Here is a 24,436-nt window from a genome sequence, read left to right as displayed (position 1 = left end):
GCTATTTATAGTGCATGAAATGGTTACATACAAATTAAAATATATTTTATGCCAGAGAACTGACACAATAATTTAAATTACAGATGTCTTTTAAGATTATTAATTACTATTATTCATAGGCAAAATTATTTAGCAGTATTAAACCAGTAAAATACTTACCAGTGAGACTAGGCTTGCCCAACCTTTCTGTATTAGGAACTACTTTTCCATTTTTTTCTTAAACTAGGGGTTGATGAGCGGATTTTGGAAAGATGTGTGAATTTCAAAAAATAAGTTGAGTATGAAGAAAAGAAACTGCTTTATTTTTGCTCAGCAAACTATGTCAAAGCAATACATTGATTTTTTTTTTCTTGCAACAGTAATTAGCAAAAATGATCATTACAATGGGATAGGGAAAAAGTGAGCGAATGTCGAATTCACTCCCAGACTCGGGGGTGGGATTTACTGTGCAATGGCAGGAGCCAGGCCATCATTGGCAGGTGACGGGATCATCTTGTCCTGTCATTGTGAACAGGCATTCCCATTGAATGCGCCCCTTTCCACCAGGAAACCCCATGGCAGAGGCGCGCCAACAGTGGGAGCAGAAAATCCTGCTGTTGCTAACAGCCGAAAAATTCCAGCCAGCACGTTTACTTGATCTGCTTCAAGTGGGGTATGTGGGGTGAAGGTGACTGAGAATCCTGAGACTAGGAGTGAGACGCACACTCGCTCATTCACTCACTCACACGCATACCCATTCGCTTGTTCAAGTGCACACCCATCCTCTCACATTCACTCACCCACAGCCTCTTTCTCTCTCACACACACTCACCCACAGCCTCTTTCTCTCTCACACACACACTCACACGCCTACTCTCTCTCATATACACCCAAACACTCTCTCTCACTTGCACACACCGACTCTCTCTCTCTCTCTCTCTCAGACACACAGACTTTCTCTCTGTCTCATACGCACACACATGCTCATTCCTCCCTCTCTCTCTCTCTTACACTTACACACACACACACACACACTCTCCCTCACTTACACACCTACTTTCTCTTTCTCACACACACACCCCACTTTCTCTTTCTCTCTTTCGTGGCCCTGCAACCTCGCTCTCAGGCCCTGCAGCACATTCTCTCCATGGGCCTTGCAGCTCCCCTCTCTCTCCCTTCCCCTGCTGAAACCCTGTCTCTTCAGCTCAGTTACCCATCACTAATGTTTATTATTCATTCAATCATTTAAGGTGAGAGGGGAGAGATACAAAAGGGCCCAGAGGGACAATTTTTTTCACACACAAGGTGATGAGTGTCTGGAACAAGCTGCCAAAGGTAGTAGTAGAGGTACAATTATGTCTTTTAAAAAGCATTAGACAGTCGCATGGGTAAGATGGATATAGAGGGATATTGGCCAAACTTGGGCAACTGGGACTACCTTAGTGATGTAAAAAAAAGGTGGCATGGACAAGTTTGGCCAAAGGGCCTCTTTTCATGATCTATGACTCTGTGACAAGTTCCTTATTCACAGCATATGAGAAGCTCATTTTATAGATACGTAGGGCGGAATGGTGGCACAGTGGTTAGCACAGCTGTCTTACAGCGCCAGGGACCTGGGTTTGATTCCCGACTTGGGTCACTGTCTGTATGGAGTTTGCACATTCTCCCTGTGTCTACGTGGGTTTCCTCTGGGTGCTCCAGTTTCCCCCCATAGTCCAAACCTGTGTGGGTTAGGTGGATTGGCCATGCTAAATTGCCCCTTACTGCTAGGGGGACTAGCTGATATAAATGCATGGGGATATGGGGATAAGGCCTGGGTGGGATTGTGGTTGGTGCAGACTTGATGGGCTGAATGGCCTCCTTCTGCTCTGTAGGAATCTATGCACCTATGAATTGGAGAATGTTTTTCTCCCGTATTGTTGATAGGTTGAGCTTATCAATAACAAATGCAGGAGTGGAACAGGCTGACTTCTCTTGCTGGCATTTTAAACAGTGGCCGCAGAGGCCACATAGAGTAGCTTTGGGGGCCACATTCCTCGAGCCAAAGTCAGAGTAACAGTGCAAGAGAAGCTCGAAGAAAATTCAAAATAAGTTTATTTTTAAGTCCTCTAACAGTTGGCCAGTGAGTCTGATAATCAATAACGTTTAGTCTTGATCAGGTATATGTAACATACTTGCAAATAAGGGACATGGGTTTGTTCCAGTATAGACCACAGGTGGAAGTAAGTGGGAATGGATGACCAAATTGTGAGATTGTGAGTGTCATTTTTCTTCCCTCTTTGTGAGTACTAGCTCTATGTTGGATGGCTGTATGGATGAGAAGCACTCGGGTAAAGCATATCAGCATTACCCATACTACTCTTTTGCTCCACACAAGTGAAGCTCAGCTGACCTACAGTAAAGGGGGTTTGAAGACTAGATATTCATGTGAAAATCATCCACTGTTTACAAATCGGCCAGCTTTCACTGACAGCCTGACCCTACGTTTGTCTGGTAGCTCCTTTTTCTATGGGCGGATTTGCACTTTTTTTTGAGGTACTGAAAACATGATGTTATGCAAATAAGTAAGTCATTTTGGCCAAACGTTGCAACGGATGCAAAATCTCCTGTAAAACCATTTTTAGAAACAGTGAAGGTTTGCAGTACCTTGAACATGAGAAAATAAAACATGAGCTCTTCAATGTTTTCTGAAGTAATGTTTAAAGCAAAGATGCACACACGTATACATATGTATTAGATGATCTATAATTGGCAATACGGTTGAAAAAAATCTATTGACGAAAAGTAAGAAACTGCCCAGTGTTGATGGGTTCTGGTAATACTGACCCAGAGTGGATTTTTATAATTTGTATTCCAAGTGTTTACACCAGCAGATTTTTTAAAAATTGTTTTCATTTTGAGATCATCAACAACAATTAAAATAAAAAAAGTCAAATTCTGGCAGGAGTTCATTCTAGTTTGAAAACTCACATGTGAAGTGAACATTTGAATGAATGTCCTGAATTTATCAGGTATCCTTTTGGTGATGCTGTTGCAAGGATATTTGGTAAAGATATTAATTAGTTTAATAAATTTAATATTTTTCTTGCCTGTTGTTGTTAAAATCCAAATGACAGACTAAAGGAAAAAAAGTTACTGCCTTTTGAGTTGAAGTTTATTTAATGGTGTCACAAGACAGCTTACATTAGCTCTGCAATGAAGTTTGTGTGTGAAAATCCCCCAGTTGCCACACTCCAGCGCCTGTTCGGATACACTGAGGGAGAATTTAGCATGGCCAATGCACCTAACCAACATGTCTTTCGGATTATGGGAGAAAATTGGGGCATCCAGAGCAAACCCATGAAGACACTGGGAGAATGTGCAGACTCCGTGCAGAGAGTGACTCAAACCAGGAACTGAACTTTGGCGCTGTGAGGCAGCAGTACTAACCACTGTGCCACCATGCCACCCGGGGTAAAGAATGTACCAGGTCAAACGCGGGCAAGGAAACTGCCTGCTAATTGCCAGCAATTGCACTCCCACAGCCCTCCATGTTGAAAACCACTTTGAAGGAGCACTGAGTGGAGCAAGGACACAGAATGTTGCCCACATCTAGAAACAACTGTTTAAGAAGGGAGGAAGACTAAATCCTTTGAGGAACAGTCTTTATGCCACTGCTTGCGCGTCAGGAGGAGCAAAGGTGCTTTGGCCATGCCCTTTTAAGATAACGCAGAAAACTTCCCCCATCTTGTAATCTATCTGCTTTTAGGTTAAAAAGCACAAAATGCACCAAAAGCACATTTCTACATGCATATCTAAGATTTGCTTCAAAAATTATTCTGCTTTTAGCTGTTAACCATTATACCTTCTGAAATATCTATTTTTACTTCTGAGGGATAATCCTGCAGCACAGGCTACAAGAAGCCTTGGTCTCTCTATTTCAGTGGAATATCTGTTTTTAAATGGCCATGGCCAGTAATTGAATAGTGTATTTAAAATGTTAACTGTGTTTGGGTTTGTGACTTCTTCACTGAAACGTTTCATAATCTTTTGCTGGCTTCCAAGGTAAGGAAGGTTGGTGCAGGTCTTTCCAAATTTCCATCACGAAACCTGCACGTCAAGGGCACATATGGTAAAATCGCAGGTGCACTCCTCATGATCTGACACAATCTCACACAGAAGGATTGCACATTCAGAAAATTAGCTCCATTGTCAGTTGCTGGAGAGTCCTCTGCTCCACTGCGAGCTTTTCCATGGTGATAACCCTCTCTAAAGGTCTTCATAGCTCATTGTAATGGTAACGACTTGGCTGTGACAATAAATCATTTACAGGAGCCCTTGATCTGAAAAATAATATCCTTGTATCTTATCTCCCAAAATTCTATTGTTTTAATTGGGGAGGTTGATTTCCTTTTAAGTATTTCTAAATCATACTTAGTATGACAGACATAAAATCAAGTTCCCTCTATTTTGCCTGATGATATGGTTTTGATCCTCTTCCAGTATTGATGAATTTTTGTTTCTGCACCAGCGTGAATTTTCCCATCCCCCATGCCAGTCTTTTGCATGGCTTCCCTAATAGCTCTTTCACTGATAAAATTGTAACTGATATCAAGTATATCATTGTCGGTTATTTGATTAGCTAGGTGAAGTGGACTGATGTTATTGTCAGTACCAAAATCCCTTTTGGGATGGAATTCTGCTTACTGTCTCTGGAGGAAAAGTACTTTTGATCTGATTTATTATACAGATCTGATGTATTAGTATACAGTGACAAGTATTGTTTCTTGCGTGCTATACAGTCAAAGCATATCATAGAGAAGGGAAGGAGAGAGAGCAAAACGTAGTGTTACAGTCATAGCCGAGGTGTAGAGAAATCAAAGCGTTGTTAGAGAGATTAAAAGAGTTAGAATGAAGTTTTAGAAGCATGGAATGAGAGTAAAAGATAGAATTAGAATGTATGCTGGGCACAGCTTGCAAGAAGCCGCCTCACTGTTGGCACCATCTTTTGAAGAGATTTGGGCTACTTGTGTATTCTGCCCAGTAAGTCTGGTAGCACCTGTGGAGAGAGAGAGAGTTAATGTTTCAGGCTGATGACCTTTGCTGGTTCAGAGAATCATAGAATCCCTACATGATTAGGAGGAGGCCATTTGGCCCATCAAGTCTGCACCAACCATAATCCCACCCAGCCCCATCCCTGTAGCATAACGTATTTACCCTGTTAATCCCCCTGACACTAAGGGCAATTTAGCATAGCGAATAAACCTAACCCACACATCTATGGACTGTGGGAGGAAACTGGAGCACCCAGAGGAAACCCAAGCAGAGAGTGTGCAAACTCTGCACAGACAGTGACCCAAGCCGGGGATAAAACCTGAGTCCCTGGTGCTGTAAGACAGCAGTGCTAACCACTGTGCTATCCTGTACCTACTTTGCACGTCTTTGGACTGTAGGAGGAAACTGGAATATGTTTGTTACTGACATTTCCTGTTTTTATTTCAGATTTGCAGCATCTGCGGTACATTATTTTTGTATTGGAATTTAATTCACTGATACCACTTCTCACCTATAAATGCCCAGCTTGAAGAAGTTCTCCTTTTCTCCCTGACAGAATTTCAGTTTGCCTTTGTAAACTTGTTCACCTTCATTGCTTTCAATTTCTCATCCTGTTTGATCAGGTATCCACTAAAGGCTTGTTTTGACAGCCAAATCTGCTCCCTCAGCAACTGTCTCTGACTTATTTCACGTGGATTCCAACAAAAATTTTACCTGCCGTGTTTTGTATCCACCCACGGCTACATGTGTCTCTGGGACACTGAATGTTCTCCAAAAGACTATTCACACTGCATCACAAGATCCACAAACAATGCCATGCACAACTAAATTCACATTCTTGACTTCTGTCTTCAGCAGCACTGACTCATTCTAACAAAGCTATCTTGGCCTGTTTTTCATTTCACCTGAAGCCTTGACAAAAAAAAACGTTTTACCTATCAGATGTGGATTGCAAGCTCGATTTTTACCAACACTCCTCTAGATCCAACTGGGAGTAGAGAATAAGAGTTGAGTTTTTGGACCTTTTGAGGACTGAATAGAGGCAGGCATAAGAACATAAGAAATAGGAGCAGGAGTAGGCCATCTGGCCCTTCGAGCCTGCCCCGCCATTCAATAAGATCATGGCTGATCTGTCGTGGCTCAGTTCCACATTCCCGCCCTCTCCCCATAACCCTTAATCCCCTGTCTTATCAAAAACCCATCAACCTGCGTCTTAAAAATATTTAGCGAGGTAGCCTCCACCACTTCAATGGGCAGAGAATTCCAGAGATTCACCACCCTTTGAGTGAAGAAGTTCTTCCTCAACTTCGTTCTAAACCGCCCCCCCTTTATCTTGAGGCTGTGCCCCCTAGTCCTACTGTCCTTTCTGAGCGGGAAGAGTCTCTCCACCTCTATCCTATCCATCCCATTCATCATCTTATACGTCTCAATGAGATCTCCCCTCATTCTTCTGAACTCTAATGAGTACAAGCCTAGTTTATTCAGCCTCTCCTCATAGCTCAACCCCCTCAACTCCGGTATCAGCCTAATAAACCTCCTCTGCAGTCCCTCCAAGGCCAAAATATCCTTGTGTAAGTGCGGCGCCCAAAACTGCACACAGTACTCCAGCTGCGGCCTCACCAATGCCCTATATAGCCGCAGCAAGACCTCCCTACTTTTATATTCAATCCCCCTCGCTATGAAGGCCAGCATCCCATTAGCCTTCCCGACCACTTGCTGCACCTGCAAGCTGGGTTTTTGCGACTCATGCACAAGGACCCCGAGGTCCCTCTACACCGTCGCCTGCTTCAGTTTTTCTCCACGTAAGTAATAATCCTTCCTACCATTATTCCTACCAAAGTGTACCACCTCGCACTTGCCAACATTAAATTCCATTTGCCAGTTCCTGGCCCATTCGCATGACCTGAATATAAAGCCAGACAATGTGCCTGTTTCCTGACACTTTTGCTGTTAACAGCCCTTTTGGCCGACACAGCTTCAGGGCCTGGGAGAGAAATCATGGGCACCACTGCTTCTCCTTCCTGTTTCTATACCCTCAGGTGCATCTGTGCAACAGAACTTTTAAAAGGCCAGAGAGCAAAGACTGAATAGTTCACAGTCGTATCTGTTTCGTGATCAGCAAGTCTGAAGACTCTACTGATTGCTGCTTTTAGATATGTAGCACAACTTTATCACAATATTTCAATACCTCCAAAACTAATGAAAGGGAGCAAGGTAGAGTGGGGTAATAAGTCAGGTGGTAAAAGGACAACGTTGAAGTCAATGGAAGAAACTATCATGTGCAGTGTAAAACAGGTTGTACGTTCAGTACGAGCCAATTGTGCACTCCTGTCCTGGCAATCCCACCCTACAAAGCACATTCATAGTAAACTTTCAATAGCAACAAAATAAACAGAGCTCCAGCCATAAATCCACTCTCTGTTTGCAAGATAAATATGGATAACAGAATCCATTTAACTCTTCCATCCTAGGATGACAAATGGATGTAGGTATTTGAAACAGGAGTAGCCCTTTGAACCTTTTGTCATTTGATAACCTTATCTACGTTGTATCATTGACTACACTCAATCGGCTATAAAGTAACTAGAGACATCATGAAAGGTGCTGTGTACCAAGGGGGTAATGAAATCTTTCAGTGCCATGTGAGAGGTGGGGGGGAGGGGGAACGCTAGACCTGAGAGAGAGTGGAGCCATGACAGGAGGAGCTCTGTGGGGCGGAGAGAGGTGGAGTGGGGAAGAACTCTTCAGGAGGGGTGTTGATTAGTGGGTGAAGTGATTGCGGGGGGGGGGGGGCTAAGGGGAATTCTGCAACAATGGGGGCAACCAATGGGGGGGTGATGGCTAGGGGATAGGGAGGTGGTAACGTAGTTAGGGCATTACAACTCGTGACAGGTTTACTGATCCTGGTGAACCCACAGACGGATAGTGCAGATTGTGCTGATCTCTGTAGCTTGTGGCAATGTTCTTTTCAGTTGCCAAAGTATTAAGAAGCTCTCCCTCTCCAGTCTTCTTCCATCTTCCCTGGCTTTTGTCCACCAGAAGAAGGCTGACAGGGACTTCCCCCTGTCTCCGAGCACTTGTTAAAATGCTCTATTTCTTGAGGCTGTTTGTTTACCCTATGTCAATCACTTGTTAGAATAACTCTGCCAGGACAGGTACCCAAGGCGTCAACACATTTCTATACCCTCCGGTGCATCTGTGCAACAGAACTTTTAAGAGGCCGGAGAGCAAAGACTGAATAGCTCACAATTGTACCTGTTTCATGATCAGCAAGTCTGTGGGTTTACTGGCCATCGTTTTACCTCAAGGTCATGTTTTGGTTTATCTCATGGTAGGAGCTATTTGTTAGTCTTTACTGGATGTTTGTATAGGTGAGATGGTACAAAGTTGTAATGTCCTAACTATGTTAGATTTTGTGGGCTTTAAACAAAAAGCAAAAGATGTGATTTGCATATGTATGTTCAAACTAACAATAGATTTATTGTCGCCTGTATAGAGTAGAAAATGAAACCAGGCCGGGGCCTGTGAGGCACCCAAGTGACATTACCATTAAGTCATGTGACCAGCTCTTTAAGCATTCATGCAACCACTTAAAAAAAATTACAGAAGTGCCTTTGTGCTTAATTAGGAATGCCAACATGGAAGTCTGAACCAGGAGACCTTGACGTTTCTTGGGACTTCTTATTTGTTGTTTGAGAGAGAGGAATGAGAAACAAGTTTTCTGCAATTGACTTTATGCTATGCCTACTTACTCCGAAAGCAGTCTATAATATTCTGAAAAGTACCACTTTTTATAGGTGTAAACTCTTATAGACACTGACTTAATGAAGTCTTATTTGATATGTGGTCAAAAATGGTTAAATTCCACAGAAGTATAAGCAATACTCTTAGTCAATTATATAACCTCGACCAAGGGAAGCTGTCTTCCCTATAAAATATAATGGCAACAGTTCCAAATTAGAAGTTTGTTGTGATGCTAAATTATCTAAAGAGGTAATTGGGATTCATGCAAGAAAATTTCTTAATCATCTCCAGTCACCTAAGTACTTCTTCATTTATGTGAAAGGGAACTGCACTCTGGAACATTTATTTACTTACAAAGTTTTGAGTACTTGTATATGTAATGAAAACCATGCCTCTCAATTTCACATTACTTGCTGCTAGTTTTAGCTGAACCATTGGACTATGTACAATTCATACCAATCTTCTGTTTAGTTTATGTCAGGGGGAAATTATGCCTTGAATTGTGTTATTGCCTTTTAACAATTGTTGAATCATCTACCACCCTGTGGTGGGTGATTTCCCAGTAACACAAATTTGGCAAAATTAGAATGGCAGTGGGCACAAAGGTGTGAGGAATGCAGCACATAGCTCTTGACTGCTGATTAATCACCAAGCCTGACTATGGAGGGTTAAAATTGGGACTGTATTTCAAATATCTGCAAGACAGGAGTTTAATTAATCTGTTCCTTTGGATATATCCCCTCAACTTCCTCATGGGTAATTAGGGATGGGCTATAAATGCTGGCCTGGCCAGTGAGGTCCACGCCCTGTGATTGAGTTTAAAAAAAGCATTTCATGGAAAAGGTATGTTTTGGTCCAACCTCTTAATGTTGTGTTAGTTACCATTGGATTTCTTGTCCCTGCAGGTACATTTATATTCCATTGGGAGGGTCACGGCATGGTATGCTAAGGATCATGTTCTCTTCTGCAATGGCCTTTAGTTTTGTCTGCTACTGGCATGGTGGTCATAACTTCATGCTAAACTGGGCAGCTTTGAACTGGGCTGGAGTAATGGTAGAAAATATATTGAAGATGGTGTGTTCCATTTCACCTGCTCAGGAGATCATTGTAAGTGGCAAATCTATCTATTCACTAAGAAACTGTTACAGTTATCAATGGATGCTTATTCTCTATTAGTTCTAAATTAAGTTGTAAAATGTTTTGAAAATCCCACATTGGTGTGGACTTGGAGCACCGATTTGAAAGAAGATAGCTAATTGGTGAATACACTTGTGTCTCAGTTAATCAGTTTTCCTCCATGCTAATGCATTATTAGATATAATTTATGGGAAGATAATTGTAAAGTGATGATTATTGCTTCTTGCTGTTCAAACTCGGTACTCATTAAGTGAAAATGGAAGATTTTCTTAGTAGTCATTGCCAGCTGTAGCTCTTGAAATTTTAATTTTAAACTTCTTTATGCAATGAAAATTTAATTTTGCTGAAGTGTATACCCAGTAGGTTAATTAGTGTAACTAGTGAATAGAAATGAGGGCAAGATGGGAACGAGAATGATTTTATATTTGTGTGCACTTTTTTTGTTCAATAATTGAACTGGAAACTACTGGTTTCTCCCATGTTCTAACTGAAAATAATTCAAACAGCATTGTTTGTTTAGCAATTCCTGTGTATTGCATTTAAATAATGTTTCCAAAAGCTTAATGTCTCCTCATTTCATTAACATTTTCTCTTTAACTGCCAAGTTAGTGTTCTGAAGTAAAGTTGTGAATTCTTGTGTTCAGCCAGGACAAGTATACCAATCTGTCTACAAATATAACATGATTTTGATTTATTATTTTACATCACTGTAAGTTGAGATCAAACATGAAAAATACGTGCATTTGTTCAGGAACTCACAATATTAATGAATTATTCAAATTCATAATGGATGACAAGCTACACTATTCAGAAGTTAAATAGGAAGGCTCACAAATAATCTCATAATACAATCTTGTTCGTTAAAATTTCCATCCTTTAATAAAAGTGCAACCGATTAACCACTTATCCTTTTTAAAATTCTTTATACTGTTTTGGCTGTCACAGGCTACATGTTTTTCCCCATCCTATGGCTTCAACTTGGGAAAACTCAAGTATCCTGTCTCGGTTTTGTGCATATTATGTTTCATATTTGATGCTAAAATCTGCGACCCATGATACCTACCTGTGTGCTTACTGTTAAAGTCCTTCTCAATTGCATGATTTGCCTTTTTAATTGTGTAATTGATGTAGCAGACTCGATGTTTAGCTTCAAACTATCATTTATCACTTCCCTAAATTTACATAAATTATACACTTATCAGCAGGCACATGCTGTATTCCTTCTCGGTGGCTTGTTGGCACTTAAAGTATTCAGATTATTTAATTTTAGTTGTTTACACATTGAAATTACTTATAAATTTTAACAATTGGAATGCCATACCAGTGTGTAAATTATACACTTGGGAGCCCATCTGCACATTACATATTTATGATTTTGCCACCAATGTGTAATTATTGATTTCACTCATTTCACCAATAAAATTAAAACAATATGTATGTGCCTCATGTCTGTTTTATTCTCTGATAGAGGTTCAGCGACCCAGCTGCTTCCTATAACAGGGAAAATGTAGTTATGATAGTACGTTATTAATGTGTAGTTGCCTAATGTTAAATCAACTTGCTGTGGGAAAAGGCAAGAAGCATGCCATCAAATTAAAATGGAGCTAGGCCAATAGTGCTGGTTATCAAAGTTATTCCTTCTGAGATTTTTTTGCTTCCTAGAGCAGTAAATGAAATAAACTTAATTGGCCTGTCATGATTTATTTATCCACTATACTTTTTAGACCATTTACACTCTAAAGTACAAGTTTTCATCAATCAGTTTTCAGATTGTCCACCGTAACTATTCGTTATTCTTATTTTATAACATGGCAATCAGAGTATTCCATGACAATTAAAAACAAAACTGATCATGTTTTGTATCATCCAGTTTTTGTCTTAATATATATCATGAGGGAGTGATAAAATTGTCAGATTTTTGAAAGCAGCTTTGGTAATATTGACGTAACTAATACTGCATGCGATAAGGTAGTAAATAATTTTCCCTCAAAGCACCTTACAAAAGCATTCACTTATTATGTTAAAAGAAGTCATACATTAAAGAGCAGTTGTCAGCATTATTAACTCAAGCAGTTGTACCTTATTGTATTTCCTGGAATTTCAGTGATTCTGATGAAAAATGTTAAATTAATAGGAACAGTGCCAGGTACTAGTTAAGTAACAACTGAAATATGGACAACCTGTGTTAGGCTCCCTCCATGTTACATCCATTTATTTTTACTTGCCACTTTGGTTGGGCATGCTAAACAAATGCACATTGCAACACACTTTCATAACACTAGTTAGGTAATCCCAAGAGAAAATTATCAAAACTGTCTCACAAATGAGTGATCCTGTATGCTGGACTATTTTGCTTTTGAGATAAAATTTAGTATGTGCTGTCACTAATGCAACTAAATGCATTAGTTAATATAGGACAATTTAAAAAAAACTGATTGGAGAAGAAATTTGTTCATTGAATTTCTATTGATTTTTACTTTTTTTCAGTTAATTTTTTGCATTGATATCAGTGATGAGTACCATATGGGAAGAAATTTGTTCATTGAATTTCTATTGATTTTCAATTTTTTCCCAATTGATTTTTTTTTCATTGATCTCAATAATGAACGCCATACTGGTATTGGGCTGCACGTTGACAGTCCTGGGGAATTGAGTTAAGTCTGCATGTCTGCAGCAGCACCCCATGAACAGGTTTGTCCCCCAGTATACTTGTGCTGAGTTTTTGATGTGTCATGATCTTTGACCAGGCCCCCCAGCTTTTGGTAAGATTGCTGAGGTCCAAAGTTGGAGAGGTTTGGAGGATCAGGGTGATGAGGGATACCATACTGGGGGGTGTTAATCAAGGGTGTGGGGAGAGTCGGGGATATGGGGGAGTCCCATGGTATTTATAATAGTTACCCAAAAGTTAGAAGAGGTGTTAATTCTTCTAACTTTTTTGGGGTAACTATTGGTGTAACCCTGACAGAACCATACAAAGTTTGCGATTCAAATCACGTTTTTGGATGGTTCCCTGTGCAGAGCAATTGCCCAGAGGAAGTCGGCGTTGCTGGGCAATGGTCACATTCAAATGTTTACCCGGGAACCTCCCGAGAGGGATTCCACAGCACATCTTTGGGATACACCCCACGTTTTGAGGTTGGGGAGCTTGGACGTTTTGGTGATTTTTAAAAAAAAAATATAATGTTTGTAATGGCCAATTCACAAAACTAGCTTTAACTATAGATTACTGCCTTACAAATAAGCCAATGATAACATCAATGAACATTCTCCTCTTGTTTGCGTGGATTTCCTCCGAGTGTTCCAGTTTACTCCCACAGTCCAAAGATATGCAGGTTAGGTTGAATGGCCAGGCTAAAGTTGCCCGTTAGTGTCCCAAGATGTGTAGATTAAGAGGATTAATGGGATAAATATGTGGTGTTACAGGAATCAGGTCTAGGTGAGAAGCACCGTTGTGTAGACCTGATGGGCAGAATGGTGAGCTTCTGGACTGCAGGGTTTCCATGATTTCTACAATAAAGAAAAATGAAGATTGGAGGATATATCTGCCCGGAGCTCATGTTTACACTATTTTATAGGCCTTGCTGGTTTTCCTGTGACAACGTTGATGATGAGTCAGAGGATAGACTGTTACATAATGATATCAGCACTAAATGAAGCTGTATAAATGTTACTACTTAATATTTGCCTGGAGAACTACAGACAGTGGAGGAAGGCAGGCCAGGGGTGGTGCTGAGGGGGAATAAATAAAGGGGTTAGTTTACAGCTCCTAAAAGCTGAAAGGCAACTTAACTATTTGTGCTTGGCAAGTTGAATTTTCAAGTACATTATGATTTAATTTTTTACATTCTGTCGTGAATCATGTTAGTATTTAGTGGCTGAAACAGATATGAATATTTAGGCACCCATAAATCGATATAAAATGCCAGAACAAATGTGTATTTCCAGATCAGCACTCAGTAAAAATGTACCACTGGCTGTGTATACAACATTGCCATTGGCAGTGCATTGCTGCAACATGAAAGTTTTTATGGAAATTGATTGTATTAATTGCAAATTATCATCCTATTTGTGCCACAGAAATAAGTTTTAAAAAAGCAAAACCATTTTGCAAAACATGGTTGCAGAAAGCAGAGAGTTGTCATAAATGGATCATTTTCAGGTTGGTGGTACATAGCAAGTGGTGTGTCACAAGGATCAGTGCTGGGACCTGAACTGTTTACAATTTATATAAGTGACGTGGACAAAGGAATTGAGGGTATGGTTCCAAATTTGCTGATGACACAAAGATAGGTGGGAAACTCAGTTGTGAAAAAGATATAAGGAGGCTGCAACAAGAAATAGCTGGGTTAAGTAGGTGGGCAAAGATCTGACAAATGGAATATAATGTGGGAAAATGTGAAATTGTCTATTTTGGCAAGAAGAATAAAAAATAAGCATATTATCTAAATGCTGAGAGATTGCAGAGCTCTGAGATGCAGAAGGATCTGTGCATGAATTGAAAAGGTACAGCAAGCAATTAGAAAAGCTGATAGAATGTCAACACTTGTTGTGAGGGGAATTGAATACAGAAGTAGGGAAGTCATTCTTCAGTTATGATGTGGATGTGCCGGTGTTGGACTGGGGTAAACACAGTAAAAAGTCTGACAACACCAGGTTTTAGTCCAACCGATTTATTTGATAGTAAACTCACAAGCTTTCGAGGGGACTGCCTCTTCAGTTATACAGAGCACAAGTGAGACCACGTCTGGAGTACTGTAGAGTATTGGTCATGTTATTTAAGGAAGGATGAAAAGACTTTGGAAGCAGTTCAGAGAAGATTTACCAGACTAATATCTGGAAAGATAAAGGCAAAATACTGTGGATGCTGGAATCTGACATAAAAACAGAAAATGTTGGAAAATCTCAGCAGGAGATTTCAGATCATCCTCACTCAAAAAAACGTTGGCTCTGTCATCTCTCTACTGATGCTGTCACACCTGCAGAGATTTTCCAGCATTTTCTGTCTTTGTAATAGTGGGAAAGGGTCTTATGAGGAAAGGTTGGACAGGCTAGGCTTGTAACCACTAGAGTTTAGAAGAGTAGGAGGCAACTCGATTAAAACATAAAAGATCCTGACGGTTCTTGACAGGGTGGATGGGGAGAGGATATTTCCTCTTGTAGGAGAATCTAGAAATGGGGGGGGTCACCATTTCAAACTAAAGGGTTGCCCTTTAAACAGAGGTGAGACAAAAAAAATTCTGAGCGTTATAAATCTTTGGAACTCTCTTTATGAAAATGTAGTGGAAGCAGAGCTTTTGAATATTTTTATGGCAGAGTTGGATAGATTATTGATAAGTAAGGAATAATAGGGAGTAGGTGGTTACAAACAAATCAGCCATGAGCTTATTAAATGACAGAGTGGGCTCAAGGCATAGAACTGCTGCTCCTTATTCATGTGTAATATTAAAAATATGATTGGTGAAATTAAGACTTTTAATAAACATTTATAGTGTATGTCACAATAACACCTTTTAGATTTAGATCAATTCTGCTCAATTATGGAAATTATTCACTAATATGGTGTCAACTATATACCACTGTTCTGTAAATAATGCCAGGATAACAATTGAAGAATGAGATTGCCCGTGACCAGTTTTTTCTTGTTTGGAGGGACCAGAAATTCCCACCAGAGGTCAATGGACACGTTGCTGTGTCGCCAAATATTCCGTTCCACTCAACGGTGGAACCAAAAATTCCCGGCCCAAGTTTCATCTATATATGTCTGTTTTATAAACATTAGTGATTTTCCTGGGACAGCACTCAGGATGAGTTGGAGAATAAGCTGTTGTTTAATGGCAAGGGCATTAAATGATGTTAAGTAAAGTACGTTTTGGATGAGGCATCTTGTTGTGGTACTGCTGACAGATTTGTATAGACTGTTTTCTTAACTACACACCAGTGACTAAGGTCTGAAGGAAATATAAAAAAAAATATAAAGGACTGCAGCTGGAAAATCATAGTAAAGAACAAAATATGAGGGCTGGACTGGATAGGAAAGAGTTTGGATGCAAAGAACTAAATAATAATTGATTAGAAAAGGCTTTAGTTGAGAATATATGAAGAAATTACAAGGAATGGCTCTGTCAGCAAATAATTAAAGAGGAGAAATGGATGTGTCAAACATGGAAATAAGTACTTTGAAGACATTAGGAGAATTCAAAGATGAAGGAATCAGATAAATCAATAAAAAAATGGACTGAATGATTATCTAAAATAGCCTGTTGAAGATGTGGTTCTGCTACCTTGCCAGGTCTGGTGGGCCTTATGAAGTAGCCCCTAGAGGGTTTTCTGCATTGTTATGGCCTGCTGTGCCCTACACAAAAGTTGCAGGAAGAAGTTGAGGAAGAGCCTGTTGAGGATCCAGAGGATGGGCAGGGCGAGGGTGCACTTGGGCAGAAGGGCTAGAGACACTCTCATGCCACCTGCTTTATGGAGAATAACTAGCTTGTTGTCCAGCAGTCTGAGCACCGAGCCCCCAGGGCTTCGTGACGAGGAGTCGCTGCCCAGTCAGTGCAAGAGGGTGATAGCGACTTAGACGTGGAATGGTCTGTAATGTTTATGTCTGAACCCGTCTTTCTGCTGCCAGCACATTGACACCCTGGCTCATGTCTGAGTAAAGTTCCGCACTTCATTCCTTTGTCCTAGAGAGGATTAGGGCTGAGGGTCTGAGGTTCATTGAATCATGCTCGAGTCCTATCACTGCAAATTAAACATTTGTACTAAGAGGCCCAGTGAGAACACCTGTGTCCTGATGGGGAGAAGCACCAGGCCATTGGGAGGAGGGTTATAGATTCTGAGGCATTAATGTGATGAGCAATAATGATATTTAATGCAGTGACATATCCAACTGTGATAAGTAACAATGTTCTTCAACAACTAGTGACTAACTTCACCCATGCTATGTAGTGCCCCTACGATTCCACAGACTTGCATACCCACCTACTTCATCTAAGTGTGTTCCCAAGACATACGTCAGAGATGGAGATGGCCTGTTGCTTACCATTCCCTGTTGTCCGAGATGTCCTCTGGAAGGCTGAGACCTAGAGGTCCCTGACCTACTATTGGGTGGCACTGGTATTGTAGTGTCATCCTGTTCTGCCCTTTGTACTTGAGTTGCACCAGTCTGAGGAACTGGAGATTCAGATTAGCTCTCACTCCTAGGATATCCTGCGTGGAAGGCTCTGGGCTGTGCACCTCCATGTGGTCCATGGGATGAAAAGGCAGCTGGAGTGAGCTCCAGAAGCTTCAGTGTCATCTGGCACTGCCTGTCCTGGAGGCCAACCTTTGTCTGAACCATTTGGTTGAAACACTCAGTTATGATCCTTGGGAACTGAGGAGTTCTCTCATCATAGATCTGGCCCCTTGCCCGAGACTTTTCAGTGCGGACACCACTCTTGCGATGTCGGCCTGGGTGCCATGCATTGCTGGCACCATCTCCTGTGACAGAAGGCTATGGGAATCCTCCATTCAGACTTGCAGTTGCAGAACTGTTGCTGACACCCTCTCTTGGTATTCACGGCTCTGCCTTTGTATCTCAGGCAGCTGAGGAATGAATGTGTCCACGGGTACGGCACTTGGCTGAGTGCAGCTGAATCCTAAGGGCACAGCAGACCTCCTACAATCCAATCCCTGGGACATTCAGAAATTGTGTGGTGCTCACTAGATAGTGACCCAGAAGCCTACCTGCTAAGCTCACCCAGATGTGTGTGTGTCTGCATTGCTGGAAGTTTTTGGGGATAGTCATGATGCTTCTTTGGTGTCCCCCTCCACCATTTGCTCCGAAGTCACGTCAAGGGTGGGTGGTGGGACATTGCAGGTGGACAGGCCAGGCTGTTCAGGTGATGCTCGTGCAAGGCAAGGGACATGTCATTAGTATGTGGCCAAGTCATGGGTTTGGAATACGCAGAACTCACTTGAGATTGGTCATCTGAATGAATGTGCAGTGATGCCTTGCATTTCTCTCTCAAGCCCATCTTGCTGTCAGCACAGGCCCGCTCCTGCTTCTGCTTCTCCGCTGCAAGCTCCAGCACTCTTTCCTTGAAACGAATCAGACTCTGCAGCTCAGTCATTCCACCATCCATCTTCTCTTGAGGCAGTTGTGGGCAAGCTTCTTCTGCAGGAATATAAATGGGGATGATGCGAGCTGGATGCCTGGCGATCAGATATTGATAATACCTGGCATGTGTGTAAGCAGGGAGGATTCTCATGAGTGCCGGGGGCGTGAGGAAGCTTGTGGGAGGTTGGGTGGTGTGGCCTGCAAAGTGACAGATTAGGATCAAGGTAACATTTTGAGGGGTGACGGCAAGTTAGGGTGCAGAAAGGAGAGGCACTTACACTGGCAGAACAGAGTAGGTCATTTATCCTCTTGTGGCATTACTCCCCCTTCCTCTTGTGCAGGCTGCTGGCACTGACTAGTGCTGAGACCATCACCCAAGCATATTATCTCACTGACATCTGCCAGCACAAGGGTATACTGTTATCCATCTTTCCTCCATCCAGCATATGGGTGAGGGCCCCCTCCGCGAATCGAGGAGCAGTCTTCCTCACTGCCATTCTCCTGGCTTGAATGAGAGCAAGTGTTGTGAAGCAGTTTAAATGCAGCGCCCCCTTGATTAAAGTGCCTAGCTCACCACCAGGGCAGGCGAATCAAGATGCTTCGTGCCGCAGGCACAGCATTTCTTCACATGGAGAACAGTCTTTTTCTTTTAAGTTGCTGAAAATTGTTGGACAGATTGTGCTGTCAGGGCCAGTGGGAATCATGCTGATTTTTGCGCTGAAAATGATAACTTTGCCATTTTCCTAGGAAAATTCTGCCCAATGTTTTGAGTCCATATGACTCTTCTTCAGAGCCTCGTCTCTGCAAAATGAGTCATATAGACTCGAAATGTTAGCTCAGTTTCTCTCTCTACAGATGCTGCCAGACCTGCTAAGTTTTCCAGAATTTTGTGTTTTTATTTCAGATTTCGAGCATCCATTTTACTTTGCTTTAACTCTGCCCATTTTATTCATTATGCTAATTTGAGATGTGGCTGCAGTATGTGGCTCCCACCAGGTACAGACATATTGCCTGTTGACACTTGCAGGTAACATATATATAAAACTATATGTATAAAGCATACATATATATCACAAAACAATTATATTATTATTGTGAACAATGGTTGGAAATTTTAATTTGACTAATATCTGAAAAATTCCTTTATTATTGGTTATAATTAATTACTTCAAATAATTAAGTATTCATTTGGTTTCTGACCAAATTAAAACAAATTCCTGTTGAATGTCGTTTGACTCTAAATATCTTACGAGTGTGTGATGTAGTGTGCTGGAGTTTTGTATTTCAGCCTCTTCATAATAAATTATTGACCTCGATTTAAGAGGCTAAGCTGACAGCAGGGATGGAACGTTTTAGCAGAACCACCATGCATTCTATACTCCTTAAGCTAGTTATGATAGTGTTAACCAAGACAGTTGGAAGTGTGCAGTTACGTGATAACCCAAGTTCACGATAAGAGGCTTAGGGGAAATGAAGAGGGAACATAAGGATTAAATAGATTTGAATATAAACCCTGATTTTTAACCTAACAAATCATGTCTACATCTGCTGTGTTCCAGGAAAAATACTTGTCAGCCAGAATGCAGCGTCGGGCTCATGCTGCCTTAGCAAGTGTTGCCACAACTCTGCTCATTTTATCCAACTTGGTGTTTCTCTGTGGGAATCAAGTAGGAAAGATCTATTGGAACAGAACATTTGTACAAGGTAATTAAGTACAGTTCAATCCATGAGTTTGCTAAATCTTTTTTAAAATGTACATTATTCATAAAATAGATTTTAAAAAATTTCAAAATGGTCACGACGGAATGTACAATAATGATCCAGGACTCTTCTTTAGAGCATATTGCATTTTGAAGTGTTTCAATGCAGTTGCGATGTGTGATATTTAGTATACACATTTAATGTCTGGCATAAACTTGACCATCAGGACAAAGCAGCCCGCTTGATTGGCACCACATCTACAAACATTCAATCCTTCCACCACCAATGCTCAGGAGCAGCAGTGTGTACTATCTACATGATGCATTGCAGCAATTCACCAAAAATCCTTCAACAGCATCTTCCAAACCCACAACCACTTCCATCTAGAAGGACAAGGACAGCAGAAAAATGGGAACACCATCACCTGTAAGTTCCCCTCCAAACCACTCACCACCCTGACTTGGAAATATATTGCCATTTCTTCTCAGTTGCTGGATCAAAATCCTGGAATACTCTTCCTATTGGCATTGTGGGTCAACCCACAGAACATGGACTGCAGCAATTCAAGAAGGCAGCCCACCAGCACCTTTTCATGGACAGCTAGGGATGGGCAATAAATGCTGGCCAGACAGTGATACCCCTATCCCACAAATGAATAAAAATAAATACAGCCCGAGAGCTTTTAAACAGTTTCTAGTCCCTCCATGCACTATGGCTGAAAGGCCTTGGATGGTGACCTTTCTCCATTTTGACCATTGTGGAGGCTGCCCTAACCTTCAGTGCATAGTCCTGGACCTGGGAATGTAGCAGTCCGAAACACTGGTTCGTGGACGTCTCTTCTCACTGGTAAACCAACAAGTCTTGGGCAGACCAAAGAATATCTATTACTGAGTTGACGATCCTCCAGCACCAGTTTATATTTGTCTCAGATGTGTGTGTGTGTTCCTGGGCAAGCAAATAGAGCATAAAATCTTGCATCATTGAGTTACTCTGAATCAACCTTCACAAAGACCATTGTATTGCTTCCTTTGCAAAAGCACATTCTAGAAGGAGGTGTACGATGGTCTCTTCCCTAATGCAACCACTTCGAGGGCAGAGTGTGTGGTGCAGAGACTTCTGGTGTGCATGAAGGATTTGAAGGGGGAGTTCCTTCTCTCAGCCCCACAAGCTTTTTAAAAATGATTTTCATGGAATGTAGACCTCACTGATTGGATCAACATTTATTGCCCATCCCTAATCACCCTTGAGAAGGTGATGGTGTGCAGCCTTCTTGAACTATTGCAGTCTGTATGGTCTAGATACACCCATTGTGCTGTTACGAAGAGAGTTCCAGGATTTTGACCTTGCATAGTGAACAAAGAACAACCCAGCACGGGAAACAGGCCCTTCGGCCCAACGAGCCTGCGCCGCCGCATCCTCCTACACCTACCCTGCCCTGTGTGTCTGCGAGTGGAACCCCTAACTTAGCCAGATTCAGGGGAGAATAGTGTCAATTTGGTAAACAAATCAGCCTAAGAGCACATCTTTGGGGTGTGGGAGGAAACCAGAGCGCCCGGAGGAAACCCACGCAACCACAGGGAGAATGCGCAAACTCCCACAGACACAGGCCCAAATCCATGTATCTGCACAGCTAGCAGTGCTAGTCACTGAGCTGTTGCGGCGCCTGTCTACCGGTCCAGGATCAAGCACACACACCGACACGAAGTACCAGGCCACTCCCGGAACCTCCAAGAGCAGCCCACACACGACCCACCATGTGCATGCCCCTTGTTTGACAACAAGGTGGACCTCCACCTGCGGAATAAAAAGACAAAAAAGGAAAGATGATAAGCTTCTAAGTCAGGATGATGTGTGGTTTGGGGAAGAACTTGTGGGTGGTGGTGTTCTCATATATCTGCTGCCATTGTTCTTCTAGATGGTAAAGATTGTGGGTTTGGAATGTGCTTTTGAAGGAGCCTTGGTTGAGTTGATGATGTGCATCTTGTAGATGGTGCACATTGCTGCCAGTATTTGCTGATGGGTGGAGGGAGTGATGTTGAAGATAGTAAATGGGGTGCCAATCAACTGGGCTGACTTAGTCTGGATTGTGTTGAGCTTCTTCAATGTTATTGGAGCTGCACTCATCCAGGCAAGTAGAGAGTGTTCCATCGCATTCTTGACTTGGGCCTTATAGGTGATGGACAGGCTCTGGGGAGTCAGGGGACAAGTTAATCTCTGCAGACATCTCAGCCTCTGACCTGTTTTTATAGCTATTTATAGTACAATCCCTACAGCACAGAAAGAGGCCATCTGGCCCATTGAGCCTGCTCTGACGACAATCCCACCCAGGCCCCATCCCTATAACACCATGTATTTATCCTACTAATCCCCTGATACTAATAGGCAATTTAGCATGACCAGTCGAACTAACCTGCTTATCTTTGGAATGTGGGAGAAAACTGGAGCACGTAGAGGAAACCCACACAGGCATGGGGAGAATGTGCAAACCCCACGCAGTTAGTTACCCGAGGCTGGAATTGAACCCAGGTCTGGCTCTGAGGCAGCAGTGCCAACCACTGTGCCACCCATTGTCCAGTTCAGTCTCCAAGGATGTCGATAGCAGGAGATTCACCAATAGTAATGCCATTGGGGTGCATGATGGCACAGTGGTTAGCACTGCTGCCTTAAGGTGCTAGGGGCCTGGTTTCGATTCTCAGCTTGGGTCACTGTCTGTGTGGAGTCTGCACATCCTCCCTGTGTCTGCGTGGATTTCTTCTGGGTACTCCGGTTTCCTCCCACTGTCTGAAAGACATGCTGGTTAGGTACATTGGCTATGCTAAATTCCCTCTCGATGTACTCAGAAAGGCGCCAGAGTGTGGCGACTAGCAGATTTTCACAGTAACTTCTTTTCAGTGTTAACGTAAGCCTACTTGTGACAAATAAAATAAAGTTTAACTTTCAATAAAAGTTAAAGTTAAATGTCAAGGGGCGATGATTGTATTCCCTTTTGTTTGGGATGGTTGTTGCCTGGAACCTATGTGGTGTGAATGTTACTTGCCACTTATCAGCCCAAGCCTGAATGTTGTTCAGGTCTTGCTGCATATGGACACAGACTGCTTCAGCACCTGAGGAGTTGTAAATGGTGCTGAACACTGTGCAATCATCAGTGAACATCCCCACTCCTGACCTTATGACGGAGGGAAGGCCACTGATGATATAGCTGAAGGTGGTTGGGCCTCATACACCACCCTGAGGAACTCCTGCAGTGATGTCTGGGACTAATCTGATTGAACTGCAACCATCTTCAGTTGTGCTAGGCATGACTCCAAGCCTTGAAGAGTTTTTCCCCTGATCGCTATTGACTCCAGTTTTGCTAGGGCTCCTTTTTGCCATTCTTGGTCAAATGCTGCCTTGATGTCATGGGCAATCACTCATACCTTACCTCTTGAGCTTTGCTGTTTATCTATGTTTGAACTAAGGCTGTGATGAGATAAGGAGTTAAGTGACCCTGACAAAATGTAAACTGAGCATCAGTGAGCAAGTTATTGCTGAGTAAATGCTGCTTGATAGCACTGTCAGTGACACTTTGTATCACTTTGTTGATGATTGAGAATAGGCCCGTGGTAGAGCTGTCAGAATGTACTGGAGCGCCGCTGTGGCACCTCTGCTTTCAAACAGACTTGTAAACTCAAAGCAGCACACGGTGGACTCAAGTACTAATATTTGAAAAATGTTATAAAGTTACTCAGATCCAATTGCAGGCTGATCTCCCACCGCCACCCTGTATTTGATGCTCATCCGTTGTGTCTACTATTAAGATAATTAATCAATTACTTGAATGCATCACTAGCTGGAGTGCAAAATTAGTAAGTACAAATAAATACTCTATAGAACCTGATGATTTGCTGTACAGCAACTTGCATTTTTGTAGGGCTCCTCGTGTGAAGGAAGACAGTTGAAAGCATTTTGTGTTGACGTGAATGCTTTTGAACTCGGTGCATTTTAGATAACTATTTCTCCTCCAAAATATTGCATGTTTAATGTGTGCCAAAATCCTGACCAAAGAAGGATGTATATGGAATGTTAGGTACAGGAATAGGTCATTCAGTGCATCAAGCCTACTCCATCATTCAATTTGATTATTGCCGACCTGTACAATTCCATTTAGTTGCTTTAACCCCATATTCCTGGATGCCCTCACCTAACAAAACTTCTTCACCTCAGTCATGACAGCTCTAATTGTCTTCGTATCTGCATCTTTTTATGGGGAGAGAGAGTCTAAAAATTGTAGTTGGTCATTGAGCAACATAATTGAGGGAGGTATGACAGTCACACAGGCATGTAAAGTTCACTGAAATACATTTAAAAGCAGTTAGATTACAGCTGAGGAGAAATGAAATTTAATTTACTGCTACTAATATTTTCTGAATCATTTGGTTTGTTTAAGGACATTGGGCCCGATTTTACTATTTTCATTCTAATCTGGGCGTAATGCAGATGCGACTCAGAAATCTGCTTTTAGGTGCCCCCATACGCACCCAGCCGTCTCCAGTCCCATTCGCGCTGTGGGCAGGGCTTAGTGCAGCCGAAACGACCAGAGCTCTGAACTGCGCATGCGCAGTTGGAAAAAAATTTGAAAAAGCGCGCCCATGTCAGATCACCCAGGCCAGAGAAAGCAGCTCAGGAGCGAAAAGCGGGAGCGATAGTGCACGTACACACCACTGTCCCTTTTATCCATCCGCCCCTCTACACACACACACTAATGTC

The 24,436-nt window shown here is 42.0% G+C and overlaps 1 protein-coding gene across 5 annotated transcripts in view; it reads left to right on the top strand.

Moving 5' to 3' along the window:
- hhat (hedgehog acyltransferase) overlaps positions 1-24,436 on the top strand; it is a 200,380-nt gene that overhangs the window by 87,488 nt on the left and 88,456 nt on the right. For all 5 annotated transcript variants that reach the window (XM_080200573.1, XM_080200570.1, XM_080200574.1 and 2 more), the window contains 2 exons: positions 9,663-9,864; positions 19,549-19,693. In XM_080200573.1, coding sequence (XP_080056699.1) covers positions 9,663-9,864; positions 19,549-19,693 — 347 coding nt within the window. The remainder of the gene's footprint in view (positions 1-9,662; positions 9,865-19,548; positions 19,694-24,436) is intronic.

This window comes from Carcharhinus amblyrhynchos, chromosome 12 (genome assembly GCF_965287045.1).
Source record: "Carcharhinus amblyrhynchos chromosome 12, sCarAmb.v2.hapA, whole genome shotgun sequence".
Classification (NCBI taxonomy): domain Eukaryota; kingdom Metazoa; phylum Chordata; class Chondrichthyes; order Carcharhiniformes; family Carcharhinidae; genus Carcharhinus; species Carcharhinus amblyrhynchos.
The sequence above is the reverse complement of the archived record's forward strand: the minus strand, read 5'-3'. Positions and strand labels throughout refer to the sequence as shown.